Source organism: Gossypium arboreum, chromosome 6 (assembly GCF_025698485.1).
Source record: "Gossypium arboreum isolate Shixiya-1 chromosome 6, ASM2569848v2, whole genome shotgun sequence".
In the NCBI taxonomy this organism is placed as follows: Eukaryota; Viridiplantae; Streptophyta; class Magnoliopsida; order Malvales; family Malvaceae; genus Gossypium; species Gossypium arboreum.
The window spans coordinates 8,270,892-8,285,753 of record NC_069075.1 but is presented as its reverse complement, the minus strand read 5'-3'; the positions used below and the strand labels follow the sequence as shown (position 1 = coordinate 8,285,753).

The 14,862-nt window shown below is 31.4% G+C and overlaps 2 protein-coding genes and 1 pseudogene across 6 annotated transcripts; 2 read left to right on the top strand and 1 right to left on the bottom strand.

Annotated features, from left to right (window-relative positions):
• The first annotated feature begins 1,093 nt into the window (after nucleotides 1-1,093).
• On the top strand, nucleotides 1,094-4,656 carry LOC108486740 (scarecrow-like protein 14). Of its 4 annotated transcripts, none has more exons than XM_017790945.2 (3): nucleotides 1,094-1,227; nucleotides 1,642-4,122; nucleotides 4,231-4,656. In XM_017790945.2, exon 2 carries the CDS (start codon nucleotides 1,854-1,856, stop codon nucleotides 4,014-4,016), a length of 2,163 nt encoding a protein of 720 aa, XP_017646434.1. In that variant the 5' UTR covers nucleotides 1,094-1,227; nucleotides 1,642-1,853; the 3' UTR covers nucleotides 4,017-4,122; nucleotides 4,231-4,656. The 4 variants fall into 4 exon arrangements, with proteins under 4 accessions (XP_017646434.1, XP_052885924.1, XP_052885923.1 ...); XM_053029964.1 differs by having other exon boundaries at nucleotides 1,125-1,227; nucleotides 1,872-4,122; XM_053029963.1 differs by having other exon boundaries at nucleotides 1,136-1,227; nucleotides 1,845-4,122.
• A 4,393-nt stretch (nucleotides 4,657-9,049) lies between these two features.
• On the top strand, nucleotides 9,050-11,428 carry LOC108484340 (peptidyl-prolyl cis-trans isomerase FKBP20-1). Of its 2 annotated transcripts, none has more exons than XM_017788092.2 (6): nucleotides 9,050-9,204; nucleotides 9,868-9,997; nucleotides 10,194-10,327; nucleotides 10,405-10,484; nucleotides 10,912-11,004; nucleotides 11,132-11,428. In XM_017788092.2, exons 2-6 carry the CDS (start codon nucleotides 9,889-9,891, stop codon nucleotides 11,280-11,282), a joined length of 567 nt encoding a protein of 188 aa, XP_017643581.1. In that variant the 5' UTR covers nucleotides 9,050-9,204; nucleotides 9,868-9,888; the 3' UTR covers nucleotides 11,283-11,428. The 2 variants fall into 2 exon arrangements, with proteins under 2 accessions (XP_017643581.1, XP_052885947.1); XM_053029987.1 differs by lacking the exon at nucleotides 9,050-9,204 and adding an exon at nucleotides 9,270-9,499.
• A 518-nt stretch (nucleotides 11,429-11,946) lies between these two features.
• Nucleotides 11,947-13,365, bottom strand: LOC108485993 (aspartic proteinase PCS1-like; annotated as a pseudogene).
• Nucleotides 13,366-14,862: the final 1,497 nt, after the last annotated feature.

The following is a 14,862-nucleotide window of genomic DNA, read 5'->3' as shown; positions in this document are numbered from 1 at the left end:
TGAAGTTAGGGGAATCAAAGACAAGATATTTATGATTAATTAATGTAAAGGATTAGGTTAGTGTGTTAATTAGGAATTTTCTTTTTTGATTTGCACTAGTGCTAAATGATGAGGATGGCAAGAAGGCTAATACACAGATATTATTGATTTAATTTCAAAGTGGGGTATAAAATTATAGAATGTTAATCTGTGTTTAGTGTGATATTTAAAATAAATATAGTATGTTTTATATTTTTTTAAAGAGTTAATTCACTATTTGGTCCTTAAACTACATTTCCTTTTTCACTTTGATTTTTTTTTTTTTTTGTTCAACTTTGGTTCAATCCCATTATTTTAGTTCCACTTTTGCCACAAAATAAATAAAAAAAATTGCCAACAAAAATGTGATCTGTCACATTGTTAACATGACATGTGGCACATTGCCACATTGTTATTGGATGCCGGTAAATTTTCGAAATAAAATGGATAAAAATAATAGTTATGGTATTAAAAATCATAAAATGAAAATCCAGTGATAGTTATGTATATATATATATATATATTACTGTAAAATAATGAAAATCCGCTGATACTTATAAGTAGAACAATAGTAAAATAACAAAATAAGAATATATAAATTTTACTTGAAAATTTTGTTTTAATCAAAGTTGATTAGAGAAAGAATAGTTGTATACTTAATTTAATTTGTGCTGACTTTTTACTGTATAAATCTTTTTATTTTACTACGGTATTATAATAAAATAAGATAGTAAATGTATAATGTGTCTTGTGGTCTATGGTTTTCATTTTTAATAAAAATATTATTATATTTTTGGTCCATTTAAAAATAATGATTTGTAATATTAATATAATTTTTTTCTTTTACATCTAAACTTTATAATACTTGCTAAAATGAATAATGCTTTTTTTTTGGATTAACAGGAAAATTTTAGAAATATCTAAAATAAGCTTACATGTCTGACATGTTTTAGACTAAAAAAAAAGTCAGAAAAAACTCTTTTCCTTTTTAGAGACGACTTAATTAAAAGAAAAAGAAATACCAATCTTATGAAATCAAATACTATATTTAGGAATGAATGGACGGCTAAGATTCAACCAACATCATCACCCTATTTAAAAATTAATTTTCTTATTGTCCACTGAGTCTGTTCTTTTTCTTTATAATTCCAACAAAGGTTAACCTTTGTCTCCCCTTTTCTCTCTTTCTCTGTAAGATTCTCAGCTCAGGTACTTTACTTCTATTGATCTTTTCTCTGTTCTTTTAAAAGTAAAACTAGCTTGATGTTTTTTTTTTTTTAAGGTTGTCTTGTAAAAGATTTTGATGTGTTTTTAAGGTTGTGTGACTTTTAAACCCTTAAAGAATCTTTTGTTTTTGGGTATATATGTGTGTGTGCTCCCAGTTTGATTCTTATATTTGTTCTTGAAATGATCATTTTCAATCTGGGTTTTGGTTTATGTTTGTTTAAGTTTCCTTATTCATTACTGTTCAAATATCTCATTTTTTTTTATAAAAAAATGTTTTATATTGTAAAAACATGCTATTTGCTGTTCTCGTTGATAATATAATGCCCAGAATTTTCATTTTTTATTTAGAATCCAGTTCTTTTTATGTTTGATGTTGTGTTATTTTGATTTTTTTAGGTATTTTTGAGAAGGAACATAGTAGTTTATTGTTGGAAATTGTGTTGGTTTTTTGGACAAGGAATAGTACCTAGAGGGGAGGTGTTGGATTTGAGGTTGGAATTTTCCTAGGTTTTATTTTGGGTTGTCAGTTTTTGAATTGAAAGTGAAGAGCTTTGATAGTTCTGAAATTCGAGTTTCGGTTTTTTTATTGATTTGTGAAGCGTATCATCATGGATCCGTCGTTGCAGGGGCTTTACAGTTCTGTTGATAGATTCAGAGTAAATGATGAAACTTTGTTAGCAATATCGAGCCCGAACTTTAATAACGGGTTTAAGAATGAAACTTTTGCTGGTATTCCTCCTTTGCAACCTGCTATGATTCCGATAAATTTGCTGCCTTCTGCAAGTGTGAACGAGCCCGAGGATTATGACTTTAGTGACGTAGTGCTTAAGTACATAAGTGAGATGTTAATGGAGGAAGATATGGAAGATAAGACCTGCATGTTTAAAGAGTCTTCGGCAGCCCTTCAAGCTGCCGAGAAATCATTTTATGAGGTTCTTGGAGAACAGTATCCACCTTCTCTGGAACCCGAATTGAAATATCAAAACCATGAAAGCTCAAATGAACTTCGTGGTCAAAGTTATTGCAGTTGTAGTAGTGGTGACGGTAACTTACTCAATCTTCCATGCAACTATGATTTAGGCGTGCAAATGTCTTTAAACTACAGTTCTCAGGCCAATTCATCCCATAGTTCCGGGAACAGTGCTGGTAGTCTCGTAGACGGCTTTACAGATTCTCCGGTGAGTACTCCCCGGCTTCCTGAAATATTTGGTGATAGTGAGTCAGTCATTCAATTCAGAAAAGGGTTCGAGGAAGCAAGTAGGTTCCTTCCGAATCGCGGAAACTTGTTTGTCGATGTAGAGAGTGACGGACTGTTTCTCAAAGAGGTGAAGGAAGAGGCTAAAAGTGTGGTAGAGAAGGTGGAAAATGAGTTATTGCAAGACAGACCGAGGGGAAAGAAGAAGCCTTATCCCGAGGATGTGAATTTATACAACGGCAGGAGTAACAAGCAGTCGTCGGTTTATACTGAATCCACTGTAAGCCCGGAAATGTTTGATACAGTGTTACTGAATTGTCAAAGCTTAGCCGACCTTCAAAAAGTTTTGCAACACGAAACAAACAAGAATGTGCAGCAGAACGGACAGTCAAAAGGTCCTACAGGTGGGAAGGCACGTGCAAAGAAAGGTAAACGGAATGTGGTGGATTTGAGGACTCTGTTGACTCTTTGTGCACAAGCTGTTGCGACCGATGATCGGAGGAGTGCAAATGAGCTGCTGAAGCAAATCAGGCAGCATTCTTCGCCTATGGGTGATGGGATGCAACGGTTGGCCCACTATTTTGTCGATGGTCTAGAGGCACGCTTAGCTGGCTCCGGGACCCAGAGTTACAATCCTGTTTTCACGAGACCGACATCAGCTGCTAACGTCTTGAAAGCTTACCATCTGTTTCTTGCTGCATGCCCTTTTAGGAAGCTCTCGGATTTCTTCTCAAATACGACGATAATGAATCTTGCAGAAAATGCAGCTAGGCTTCACATTATTGACTTCGGTATTCTATATGGCTTCCAATGGCCTTGTCTTATACGGCGTCTCTCAACTAGACCAGGGGGACCACCTAAACTAAAGATCACAGGGATTGATCTTCCGCAACCTGGTTTCCGGCCAGCAGAAAGGGTTGAGGAGACAGGGCGTCGTCTTGCAAACTATGCTGAGACTTTCAAAGTTCCATTCGAGTTCCATGCAATTGCACAAAAATGGGACACCATTCAGATCGAGGACATAAAGATTGAAAGTGGTGAAGTGCTTATTGTAAACTGCATTTACAGGCTTCGGAATCTGCTCGATGAGACTGTGGTTGTGGAGAGTCCAAGGAATAAAGTTCTGAACTTGATGAGGAAATTGCATCCCGATGTTCTCATACTAGGGATTGTCAACGGTGCCTACAGTGCTCCATTCTTTATTACGAGATTCAGGGAGGCTCTCTTCCATTATTCCACTTTATTCGATATGCTTGAGACAAATGTGCCCCGTGAAATTCCGGAACGGATGCTAATCGAGAGAGAGATATTTGGTTGGGAGGCTATGAATGTCATTGCATGCGAAGGTGCTGAAAGAATTGAGAGGCCGGAGACATACAAGCAATGGCAGGTCCGGACTACAAGGGCCGGGTTCAGACAGTTGCCTCTGGATAAGGAGATGATGAAGACGGCAAAGGAGAGAGTCAATACAAGCTACCACAAGGACTTTGTAATCGACGAGGATAACCATTGGTTGCTTCAAGGGTGGAAGGGACGGATTGTTTATGCACACTCGTGTTGGGTGCCTGCCTCGTAACCGCATATTTTTCAACTACTCACGGAAAGGCAAAGTCTTGCAAAATCAGCTGCAGCCTTTTTGATGGTTACAATCCAGTGACGGATTTCACATAGGCGGAGATAAGGTGATCTATCCGCTTCACTCCGTCCCTTACACACACGCATACACATAAACTCAAATTCCTGAAAACAAAACTTGATATTGACGACCGTTTGTCGTATTTTCCAACCAGGTTATGTAAGATCATTGCTGGTGCTTATTCTCATGCTGTTGGAGGCTGAAATGCAACATGTACCAGATCGTTTCGGCGTTTACCATATGGCTGGAGGTCATTGCATCGATGCTCATAACACGTAAAATATATCCGGGAATAACGGCAGCAACGATAACGCCTTTTACACACCTCCAAATTCTTAACGAAACAGATGCGTAATTATATTAAAACGTCGCTGTTTAGGGGAATGGTAATGATATTTAAGTATGTTGTATGCATAAAAATAGTGCTTATTGTGTTTGCTTCAAAGTTGTAAATTTTATAGTCAAAGTTACTCGGACTTTGATGGTAAGTTTCCGATATGTCTTTGATATGGGTAATTTTTAAAAAAAGAAAAAAGAATTATGTATTTGGAAGATTTTTAAAAATTATTATAATTTTGTATCACATGTGTTGAACATAGGGATCGTAAAACCTCAACCGTTCGATAGATTTTGAATTGGTCCACTTTGAATAGAGTGGATGTTTTTGTTTGGAAAGTAGAGAGGAGGGGTGGGATGAATTTTTTTTTATAGTGAGTACGAAATTATTTATCTCGCTTCGCTATATAAAATTATCATTATATTCTTGTATATATAAAAACTTATATAACTAGACATTTCAACAAAACTATTTTTTTAATATCATAATTCTTTTAAACAAGAAAAAGAAATAAAATGATAAAAACAATAATACAATAAATAACAAAACTATATCTATTAGTTCAAAATTTTCTTTAAATTTGTTCATATATGTATATTGATGTAGCTATGACAGTTTGAATCGCATTAGACTTATTGGTTGGATCAATAACTGGTTAAAATATTGATTTGAGAAAAGGTATTAGATTGATTGACTCAAAACCGATATAAATTAGTTAAATTTTTTTCAAATACTTTTATAAATTTTTATAATTTATTTAACGATTTAATAAATTAATATCTTAACCGATTTTCATTATGTAGCTAGTGGTATTGATGCATGCATTTTTACTTTGATATTATCTCAATCATTTGTCATATTTAGTCATAGTCAAATGCAACAAAGTATTACTTCGTTAATGATTTTATATTATAAAATTTCCATCTTTTAGACTTAAGATACATTCAAATCTAAATACCGAGCATAATGTTTTCCACATCTGAATATGATTGGACCAAATCACCAAAGCTTTCATTGAGAAAATAAGACATTCTAGAAACCTTTATATATTTGAAAAGGAATTCTTTAAAGAAAATTATCATTTTTTTTATCAGACATATGCATGAATCTAATACTTAGGTTCAAATATGTGTGCATTTGACTTGTTGAAGTTCACACACGGTTTTATGTAGAATTTAGTAATTAAGTCAATTGGAGTGGTTGCTTTCTACTAAACAATTATTTAAGTTGAATGAATTTATGCATTTCATATCATGTGTGTATATATATTTTAAAATATAAATAATAAATGAGACTTTGGTTAAATGATAAAGTATAAAAATAAAAACTGGGTTTAAATTTTGTTATGTGTGTATTTTTTTATATAAAAGATAAAAATAATGACAAAAACATCCTTAAAATAATACTATTTATTTTTTTTTTGTAAAAGGGTGTATTTTTATTTTTCTTGACCTAGTTGGTACTCAGATGAGTTCCAATCTTATCTTGTGTGCTTTTTATATAAAAGATACAAAATTTCTTTATAAAATAAAGATATTTTATTTTTTCATCTAAATTAGTAGTCATTTAACTCGTGACAATCATTTAATTAAGTTTTATAATAAATATATATGATGTTTAGATAAAAATTTAATTGAATTATTTAATTAAATTTGTGAATTTAATGTTAAAGTAAGTAAACAAAAACATGAAATTGGGTTTAAGTGCATAGTGTTTATGATTAAATGTTTAAACCTGGTTATTTATTGGAATTGATGAATGAGTATGTGGTAAAATGATGTGACGTAAAATGTATGATGTAAATGCTACATTTGATATAAAAATGTAAATGCTAAATATTATCCTTCCATGTCATGTATCAAATTGTTTGAAATAGTCTTAAAGGCTCCATTTGGGTCACACTGTTCAGTGTGTTTCACACTTTTCTATGCTCAAATGCACCTTCCTATTTGGATCGAGTTGGTATTTATATTAATTTTTTAAGTTTAGATTCGAATTAAAATATAAAATTTTAAAAATTATATTTAATATAATAAAATATTTATTAGATTTATTTCTTAAAATAATATTTAGTATTTCTTATGATTAACTATAAAAATAATTAAATATGATTTATCATTTAATATAGTAAATAATTTAAAATGGTTACAAAACAATTAATTATTATTTATAAAAATATTGTGATAGATATTGTTTTATTAAATAAAATTATAATTTTACATGTTTTTAATAATTTCATAAAAATAAAATAATTTAAACTTTCTATTATATATATTTTTAATGTATTGTTCTAATAGTAACTTTTTATTTTCACTTCACCGATATAATTACATTTGAATCTAAACACATATTTTACTTTTGATTTTTATCTCACTATTACAAGATCCAATCTCACCGCTATAGTAATTATTCACTGTTACTATTGTTTTTCACCTTATCGAAATCAAATTTACTATCCATATAAAGGATTAGAAAATTAATAATGATTAAAATTATAGTATAATTAATTCAAATTTTCCAAAAACTCTAAAAATTCAAGACTTCAAGTTCGTTTAAGAAAAATATGAATTATTTTCAAGTAACATATGAAATATATTCAAAAGCTAACTGAATTATTAAAAAAACTATTTAAGTCATTGGCTTTTTTTTAGAATCTGGCTAGTGGGCTTCATTGGAGATTCGATGATCAGTATAGTAGATTAGTACTCATTGACAAGTAGAATATTATTTTTTAGATTTAAGTTGATTTGACAGTCAATGCCGAAGATCAAAGAAGAAAAGTGTGTGAATTTTAAAATTTAAGTTCGCAAATTCATGATGTTCAAAATTGTTTCATTAAAAAAAAACTGAACTGTAGAAGAAAATGTTAATGAGAGCTTTTGATTGGTATAGGCGATACGAACAAAAAATGTCATAAAACAACGGTTTTAATAGCCCAATGACTTAAATGAAATTTTTGAATATTTTAATAATTATTTTATAATTTTTAAAGTTAGATAATCAAAAAGTAATTTTTTAATCTATAAATAGAGCTAACTCTCAACAAAAATTTCAAACTTTTGGAAGTTTCAGGGGCTTTTATTTTTTAGGAAATCACAAATTAGTTAATGGTAAAATTGTACTTTACCTCCTAAATTTTATTTATTTATTTTAGCTTCCTAAAATAATTTTCTAGCTTCACCTCTAAAGAGTTTCTTCTTATGTAATATAATTTAAAACCGTTATTAAAATAGTTAATTTAACTATTAAACGAGACGTCTCATCTTATGTTATACAATTTAAAATGAATATTTTAAAATATATGTTGTAAAAGTTTTGGTTTTAAAGTTTTGAAGCTTATAAAAACCTATTGTTCACTCTCTCTTTTTCGGTTTTATTTTATTTTTAGTTTTTAATTTTTAAAGTTATGTTTTAACATTTTACTTTTTTTAAAATTTTCATTTTAAATTATGTCACATAAGATTTTACATGCCATTTAATGATTAAATTAATGGCTTCAATAATAAAAGGACCTGATTGATATTAAATTAAAAGTTTAGTGATATATTTAGAATATTTTAAAATTTAAGGACCAAATTAAAATGAGGTCGCAGTTGTAGTATGTGTAGAGCAATTAAGTCGAATAAATTCCCAATCAATCAATTTGTCCCTAGTTCCCAATAACAAACAGAATCACTCATATACCCACGCTATACAATCGCGCGTTATTCCACGCAAAATGCTCTCAACATCTCTAACAATTTGCACATAGTGCTTTGTTTGTTCATTGGTTTTTAGTTCCGGCCTATGTATATGTTAAGAATTAGTTTTGTTTGGGCATATTTTATAAAATTTTAAATTATTAATGGTAAAATTACACTTTTAAATCTTTAAAAATGATAAAATTTAATTTAACTTTTAAAATTATAAAGATATACATTATTAAACATGATAAAATTTAATTTTTACGATCATAAAATATATAATTTAATTTTAACCCCAAAAATTTTGTTGACTTCACCCCTGAGTATAGTCTATTTAGTGAAACTTAAAAAACTTATAATTCAACTTGATTTGGCTAGAATAACAATATAATAATTAAAAATATTTAAATTTAATTATAAAATATAAATATTAATAAAATATAAATATTATTATAAATTAATATTTTATTTTAAATTCACAAGTTAAGTGATAAATAGTTCTTAAAAAATTAGATTCACAACTCGCTTGCTAACATGTGTCTCATGTTGAATGTATTTTAGTTTACAGTACAGGAATAATATTTGGTGAATTATCAGTGGAGATTTTAAACTAAAAAAAATTAAGGGAATCGACAAACGTCTTATAAAAATATAATAAAATATTAAAATGAATATTAAGAGAAACACATTAATTTTTTCAAATTAGTTGACGTAAGAAATACTATGCGTATATTATAAATGTTTTAAAAGATTCTTATACTTGTGTTAGATGTTTTTTAAATATAAACGTGTTAATGTAATTTTGTATAATAATTATTTTTCTAATTTTAATGTTTGATCATGTCTAATTTAGTAATTTCAAAGTCATCGTGTATTCCACGCTCTAGAGCGCGAGTCCGAATCTCATTTCCCTTCTCATTTTCGGAATTCCATTTTAATTTTTATTTTCCTTTTATCTATTCAGCCGAACCCTAAAGAAAACCCCACTTTGACAGCTTTATGGCCACCAGAATCGACGGCGATTCCTCCCGAAAAATCATCTCCGACCCGACCCGAATAACCAATCCCTCGATAACTACTCGGATCCTCAATCCTTGCTCCATTTCAGGTGAGTTAAGGAATTCTTTATTTTCTGATCTTTTTACCTAGGGTTTTAGGCCACTGTAGTTTTAAAATTGAAATTAGAGTGGAAGGAAAGTTAATGACTTTGGCTATTTTGGGAGGTGTTTGCTTTTTCCATTACAATTCTTGAGAGAAAAGAACCAAATTATGTAACTAGTTGACATTTCCCATTCGGGGAAATTGATGTGAAAAATGGTGGAAGAAATTAGGGCTGTGGATTCAGGGTTTTATGTATTTATCCCTAATATTGAGAGAAAATTGCGAGGAAATTAGTGAAATTGGTATGTTTCTTTCTTCTGCCTTACTTAAATTTTTGTTGATTTTGATGTTAAAATCAAGGTACCATGGTGGCATTATGATCCATATAATTGACTCTGCACTGCGTGAAAAGGCCAAATTTTCTTTCTTTTTGTTTATAAAGATGTAGGAATGATCAAATTCTTGTCCGTTGATTGGGGTGTTTACCTTATATTCTTATTTGTAGGGCAATAACATTTACTCATAGTTGAATTGTTTCTAAAGGTTCATCATCCGGTTCTCTGTTCATGGGATTGTTTTTATTGTCCATGTATCACTGAAATGATTGTTTAATCCTTATAGATTCAAAAAGGTTGATTTTGTTTTACTCTTGTTTCTCTTACCTGATCAGGTTTTTAAAAGTCTAAGCACAATGGATGATGTAACTGATTTGACTGGTGATGGAGGTGTTATTAAGAAGATTGTAACAAGAGCCAAAGCAGGTGCGCTTGCCCCTTCCGAGGATCTTCCGATGGTTGATGGTATGCACTTGTTGCTCGCATGAAGTGTACAGTTGGTTTCTACGATGAGTGATATTTTATTCATCCATTCATATATAAACCTTTGCTGAATTTCACCGGAAATGATAATGTGTTTGGTCAGCTTGAAATTTCGTTTTCTTTTATTTTTATACATGATTCCGGATTTGTAAAATTTGCTTCTTTGTTGTTTGAACAGTTCATTATGAAGGTACCCTAGCTGAAACTGGTGAAGTTTTTGATACAACACATGAAGATAACTCTGTTTTCTCCTTTGAGCTTGGAAAGGGCACGGTTATTCAGGCTTGGGACATTGCTTTAAAAACTATGAAGGTCAAAATATAATTTCTCTATGTCGTTTTTAAGTTATTTAGGCTTCTCTGACATATCCTTTTTTCCCTTTTCGGCAGGTTGGTGAAGTTGCGAAAATAACTTGCAAGCCAGAGTATGCCTATGGTGCTGCTGGATCTCCCCCTGATATCCCACCCAAGTACTTGATTCTTATTTTCATCTTTTATTGTTATTATAATGCAATTGGCTTGTCAATGGCTATGATGGCCGAAATATGAGATCTTGAATTAGCACTATCTTTTGTTTACAGATATAGTTAGGACCTATTTTGTTCAGATTCAGACTCTTCTTTTCTTGAAGTACCGGTGTCCGATATCCGCATCTAATGCATATCCGGGCATGGTATGGGATATAACCCTTTAAGGGCCCTCAAAATACATGAAAAAAACGTAGAAGAAAAAATTGAACATACCTGTTTCAGAGCATATCTTCATCCTATTTCCACCTGAGTCCGAGTAAAATAGTCAGGATGATTGTGATTTGCTAGGGTATTTAACCTAGTAATTGGGCCATTTGTATTTCTCTAATTTCCTTTGAATGAATGTGATTTCATATTTTGTATACAGTGCTACCCTTATCTTCGAGGTGGAGTTACTGTCCTGCAGGCCACGCAAAGGTTCCAGTCTTGGTAGTGCTTCGGCAGAGAGAGCTAGGCTAGAGTAAGTTGCATTTCTTTTCCCGCACCTTATTCTGCTCGTATTCTTGCATAATTCTCTCTGCATAGATCTTGTCTAATACATGGAACAATAAGAACTTTGTTTTAACATTCGTTAAACTTAAAATCAGGGAGCTGAAGAAGCAGAGGGAAATTGCTGCTTCGGTGAAGGAGGAAGAAAAAAAGAAGAGAGAAGAAGCGAAAGCTGCTGCCGCCGCTCGTATTCAAGCCAAGTTGGAGGCCAAGAAAGGTCAAGGAAAAGGTAAGGGCAAAGGCAAATAGTTAAAGAAGGATTTTATATTTGATATAGACTGATAAAAAAACAAATTTTTAACTGATAAAGTTTCATGTCAGCCATATTAATGGTGATATTGCATACTGGTAATGTTGGAAAATGGTCACTATAGCCCTCTTGTTTTTGGTGCTTAGCTACTTTGTTGATTAGAGCCCTTCCAGAAATTAGTTAATCGATTAGACTTATAGTTGGTAATCTTAGACACGATATGAAAACACGACCACGAGCATGACTAGTTTGGCAAACACAGTTACACATGTTTAATACATACATTGTATTTCTATTTAGGGTTTTTACATATTCTTGATAATGTTACACGATATGAAAACTCGAGCACTAGCATGACATCAACACTAACATAATAAATGCATTTAATAAAAGTTCTAATTTCAGAATTTTTAATTATAATTCCCATTTACATAAATTCAGCTAAAATTTAACACAAGTTTTCATAAAATCAAAATATGGATACAAATTTTTTAATATAATTAAATATTACAATGAAAAATTAAGTCCCATGGTTTTTTCAATCAAGACCATACGTCGTACGGTCAACGGTCCATCTTTATTTATAAAGATGGGCCATGATTGGACTATGTGGGTTTTATTCTGAACTCCAAAAAAACATGTCTCTTCCATTTTAATCCTTTGGTGGGTTCCTTTATTTTAAAAACTCATCTCTAGCCGTTGACCGGCAAGATCACACCTGATCACTGCAAATCCAACCCTTGACTTCACCAAATCAAATTCCATCCACACATTTTGTTGATGATGATGGCCAATCACGAACGCTTCAATACCTAATAGATCAGAGTTTCCAAATGTGAAGCAATACACTGAATCACTCCCCTTATTCATCTCGGGTACTCGATAAAATAGCCTCTTGCCCGATACGCTCATCTCGGCCCCTTGAAACATCAAACTAACTCGTGGTAAATTCGAAAAACTCGTACCGGGTGACTCGTCAACTTGGTAACATAAGTCCATTGCTCCACGGAAAACAAAGTTCGGATCCTCAAAAACTCGTAAAACCTCTCTTGTTTGTTGCAAAAACTCGTTTCTTAACGCATTATAAACCGGACCCATTAAGAAAGTAAATTGGGTGCCCAAATCAACCATTGTTTGACCCGCACCCGTGTGATCCGGTAAAAAAGCGGATCTTGGTAGGTCCAACATTTTGGTCCCAACTTTAATTCCTTCTAATTGCACCGTATATGCAACCCGATCAAAATATGCAATGGATCGGATATTTGAATCAAAGGAGTATAATTTAACGTTTTAAGCCACGAGAATCTCGTATCGCCGAGAAGTAAAACACCAGAAGAGTCAAAACCCGATATACAGTACGAGAATTTGGGAAAACCCATTTGACTCACGAATGATAAGGACCCACGGTTCATGCCCATTAACCCGGTTGCTTTCGAATCTTCATCTGAATTCGAGCTAAAACCTGAGTCCATACACCCGAATAAAAACCCGGGTCGGATGGAGGACCCTATTACAAAATTCTCATACGCGAGAGTTCCCTCAATTGAGGAAGCGTCGGCATAAGAGACAGCCACGTGGCACAGCTTATTATTCAGTTCGCAGGAAGCGGGTACGAATAAGTCTCGGGTACGGGTTTTACAAATGGGTGAAGCGCAAGGGATGTGAATGTAAGACTTGGAAAGTTCAGGGGTAAAAAAGGAATTTAAGTTGGGATTTTTTTTGCAGTGAAGCCATGAGAGTTCACTCCCAGTGTCGAGGACCATAGTGACATTCTGTGGCAGCGAGCCGACGGATAAAGAAACTGTTAAAGTAACGTTATGGTGGAAGCCAAGCTTGTTGGTGGCGGCGGAGGAGGAAAGTTTAGAGTTACGGGCAAAGGTAAGTGGGGTTCGACCAAGGGTTGTTTTGAGAGGTAAAAAGAGTGTTTGTTTGGAAGGAAAAGAAAATTTTTGATGGAAAAGGAGGAGGAAAATTGTCAAATGAAGCAGAAAATGAAAAGAAGCCATTGATTTAGTTTTGGAAAAAGAGTGCTTTGATCTTCGGTTTTGTTTTGTACGTAAAATATAACTGTTGTTTGAAAGGTTTGTCAGTTTAGTGTAGCTTTGGTTCCTTAAATACTGGTAGCAAAACTCATTATTCTCTTTTAAAAATTAAATAAATTAGAAAAATTGAAGGAAAAAGTTTTTCTATTTATTTATATTTTTTAAAAGAAAATTCTTAAATTGGTCATACGATTTTTTTTTTTGAAGCTCCAGCTATTTACACCTGTTTTTCCATTGCATTTTAAAATGTTTTTAGAGCAAAAAACACTTTTTGCATCATAAGCAATAAAAATAATGCACTTTTATGTATAGAAAAGTAATTTTAAAGTAAAATGTTACTTTTAACTTTTATTTTATATAATATTTATATTGAATATAGGGTTATTTTTATTAAAATATTTTTAAATATTAAAATATAATTTATTAACAATTCACATTAATTGCTTTAAAATATTTAAATTTATATTTTATATCAAAATATTAATAATGTTGTTTTGTTATTTTTTCCTCAAATATTGTAATATTAATGAAATTTAACATTATTTAAATATATATTTTTTATTTTATAATATCACGCCTAAAATAGACATTTCATTTCTCAAAAACACATTTTAACAACAATACAATACACTTAAATTTTAAGTTAAAATTTTTAAAATACTTTCTCACCGCACTCCTCAAAAGATAATGAAAAACTAACCCTTAATATACATTCATGTATCGGTAAGAGAAGGTGATAATATTTATTCATGTTTGCATTTTTTTCATGTAAAGTATTTTGATAATTTTAAATAACAATTAAAATTTTTAGAATACTTTTTATGTACTTTTTCATCATATTATTTTAATTTATTCAATTTTTTTTGTAAAATATTGTGATTTGGTTTTTAACCGGTCAGCACTTGTGTTGTTGATTCACCTCTTTTTACCTTTATGGGGCAACACTAGAGGGTTGGCAGAGGTCTTGACTTCTCTAAAATAGAAATTTTTATTTTTGATTTTTTAAAATTTATGAAATTTTAAATTAGTACATAGTAATATTACACTTTAACTCTCTAAAAATGATAAAATTTTGATTTATTCCTTTAAAAATATAAACTATTAAATGGTAAAATTATATTTTAGCTCTTATAAAATATACTATTTAATATCGCCTCAAAAAAATTCTTAGCTTCGTTTTGCACTCTCAATCTCTCTTGTCATTTTGTCACTGGTCTTTCTGTCTTGTCAATTTAGTTATGGATAACTTTTGGGAGAGGGCTTCATGCCTTCTTCCGATAGTGGTGCGTAGGTGGTTGTCACCCTTCGGGTTTCCCGTCATCCACTTTCCTTGCCTTTCATTTTCGCTTTTTTTTCTTGGCATGATAATGCCACAAGTACTTGTACTCTTTGAAATTTTAGACCTGAGTCCGTGTACTTTCATTTTCAAGAATATAACCTTTATATTTTTCAAAATTCAAAATTCAGTTCCAAATGTTATAATTATTATTATTTTTGTTAAATTCAAATTCATTATAACGTTATTTTTAATTACATA

What these genes read in the sequence shown, in the direction of transcription:
- LOC108484340 (XM_017788092.2), top strand. Translation starts at nt 9,889, where the DNA reads ATGGATGATGTAACTGATTTGACTGGTGATGGAGGTGTTATTAAGAAG. An exon ending in TTGCTTTAAAAACTATGAAG is followed by an intron (nt 10,328 to 10,404) that starts GTCAAAATATAA and finishes CCTTTTCGGCAG; the next exon opens with GTTGGTGAAGTTGCGAAAAT. An exon ending in GCAGAGAGAGCTAGGCTAGA is followed by an intron (nt 11,005 to 11,131) that starts GTAAGTTGCATT and finishes ACTTAAAATCAG; the next exon opens with GGAGCTGAAGAAGCAGAGGG.
- LOC108486740 (XM_017790945.2), top strand. Translation starts at nt 1,854, where the DNA reads ATGGATCCGTCGTTGCAGGGGCTTTACAGTTCTGTTGATAGATTCAGA.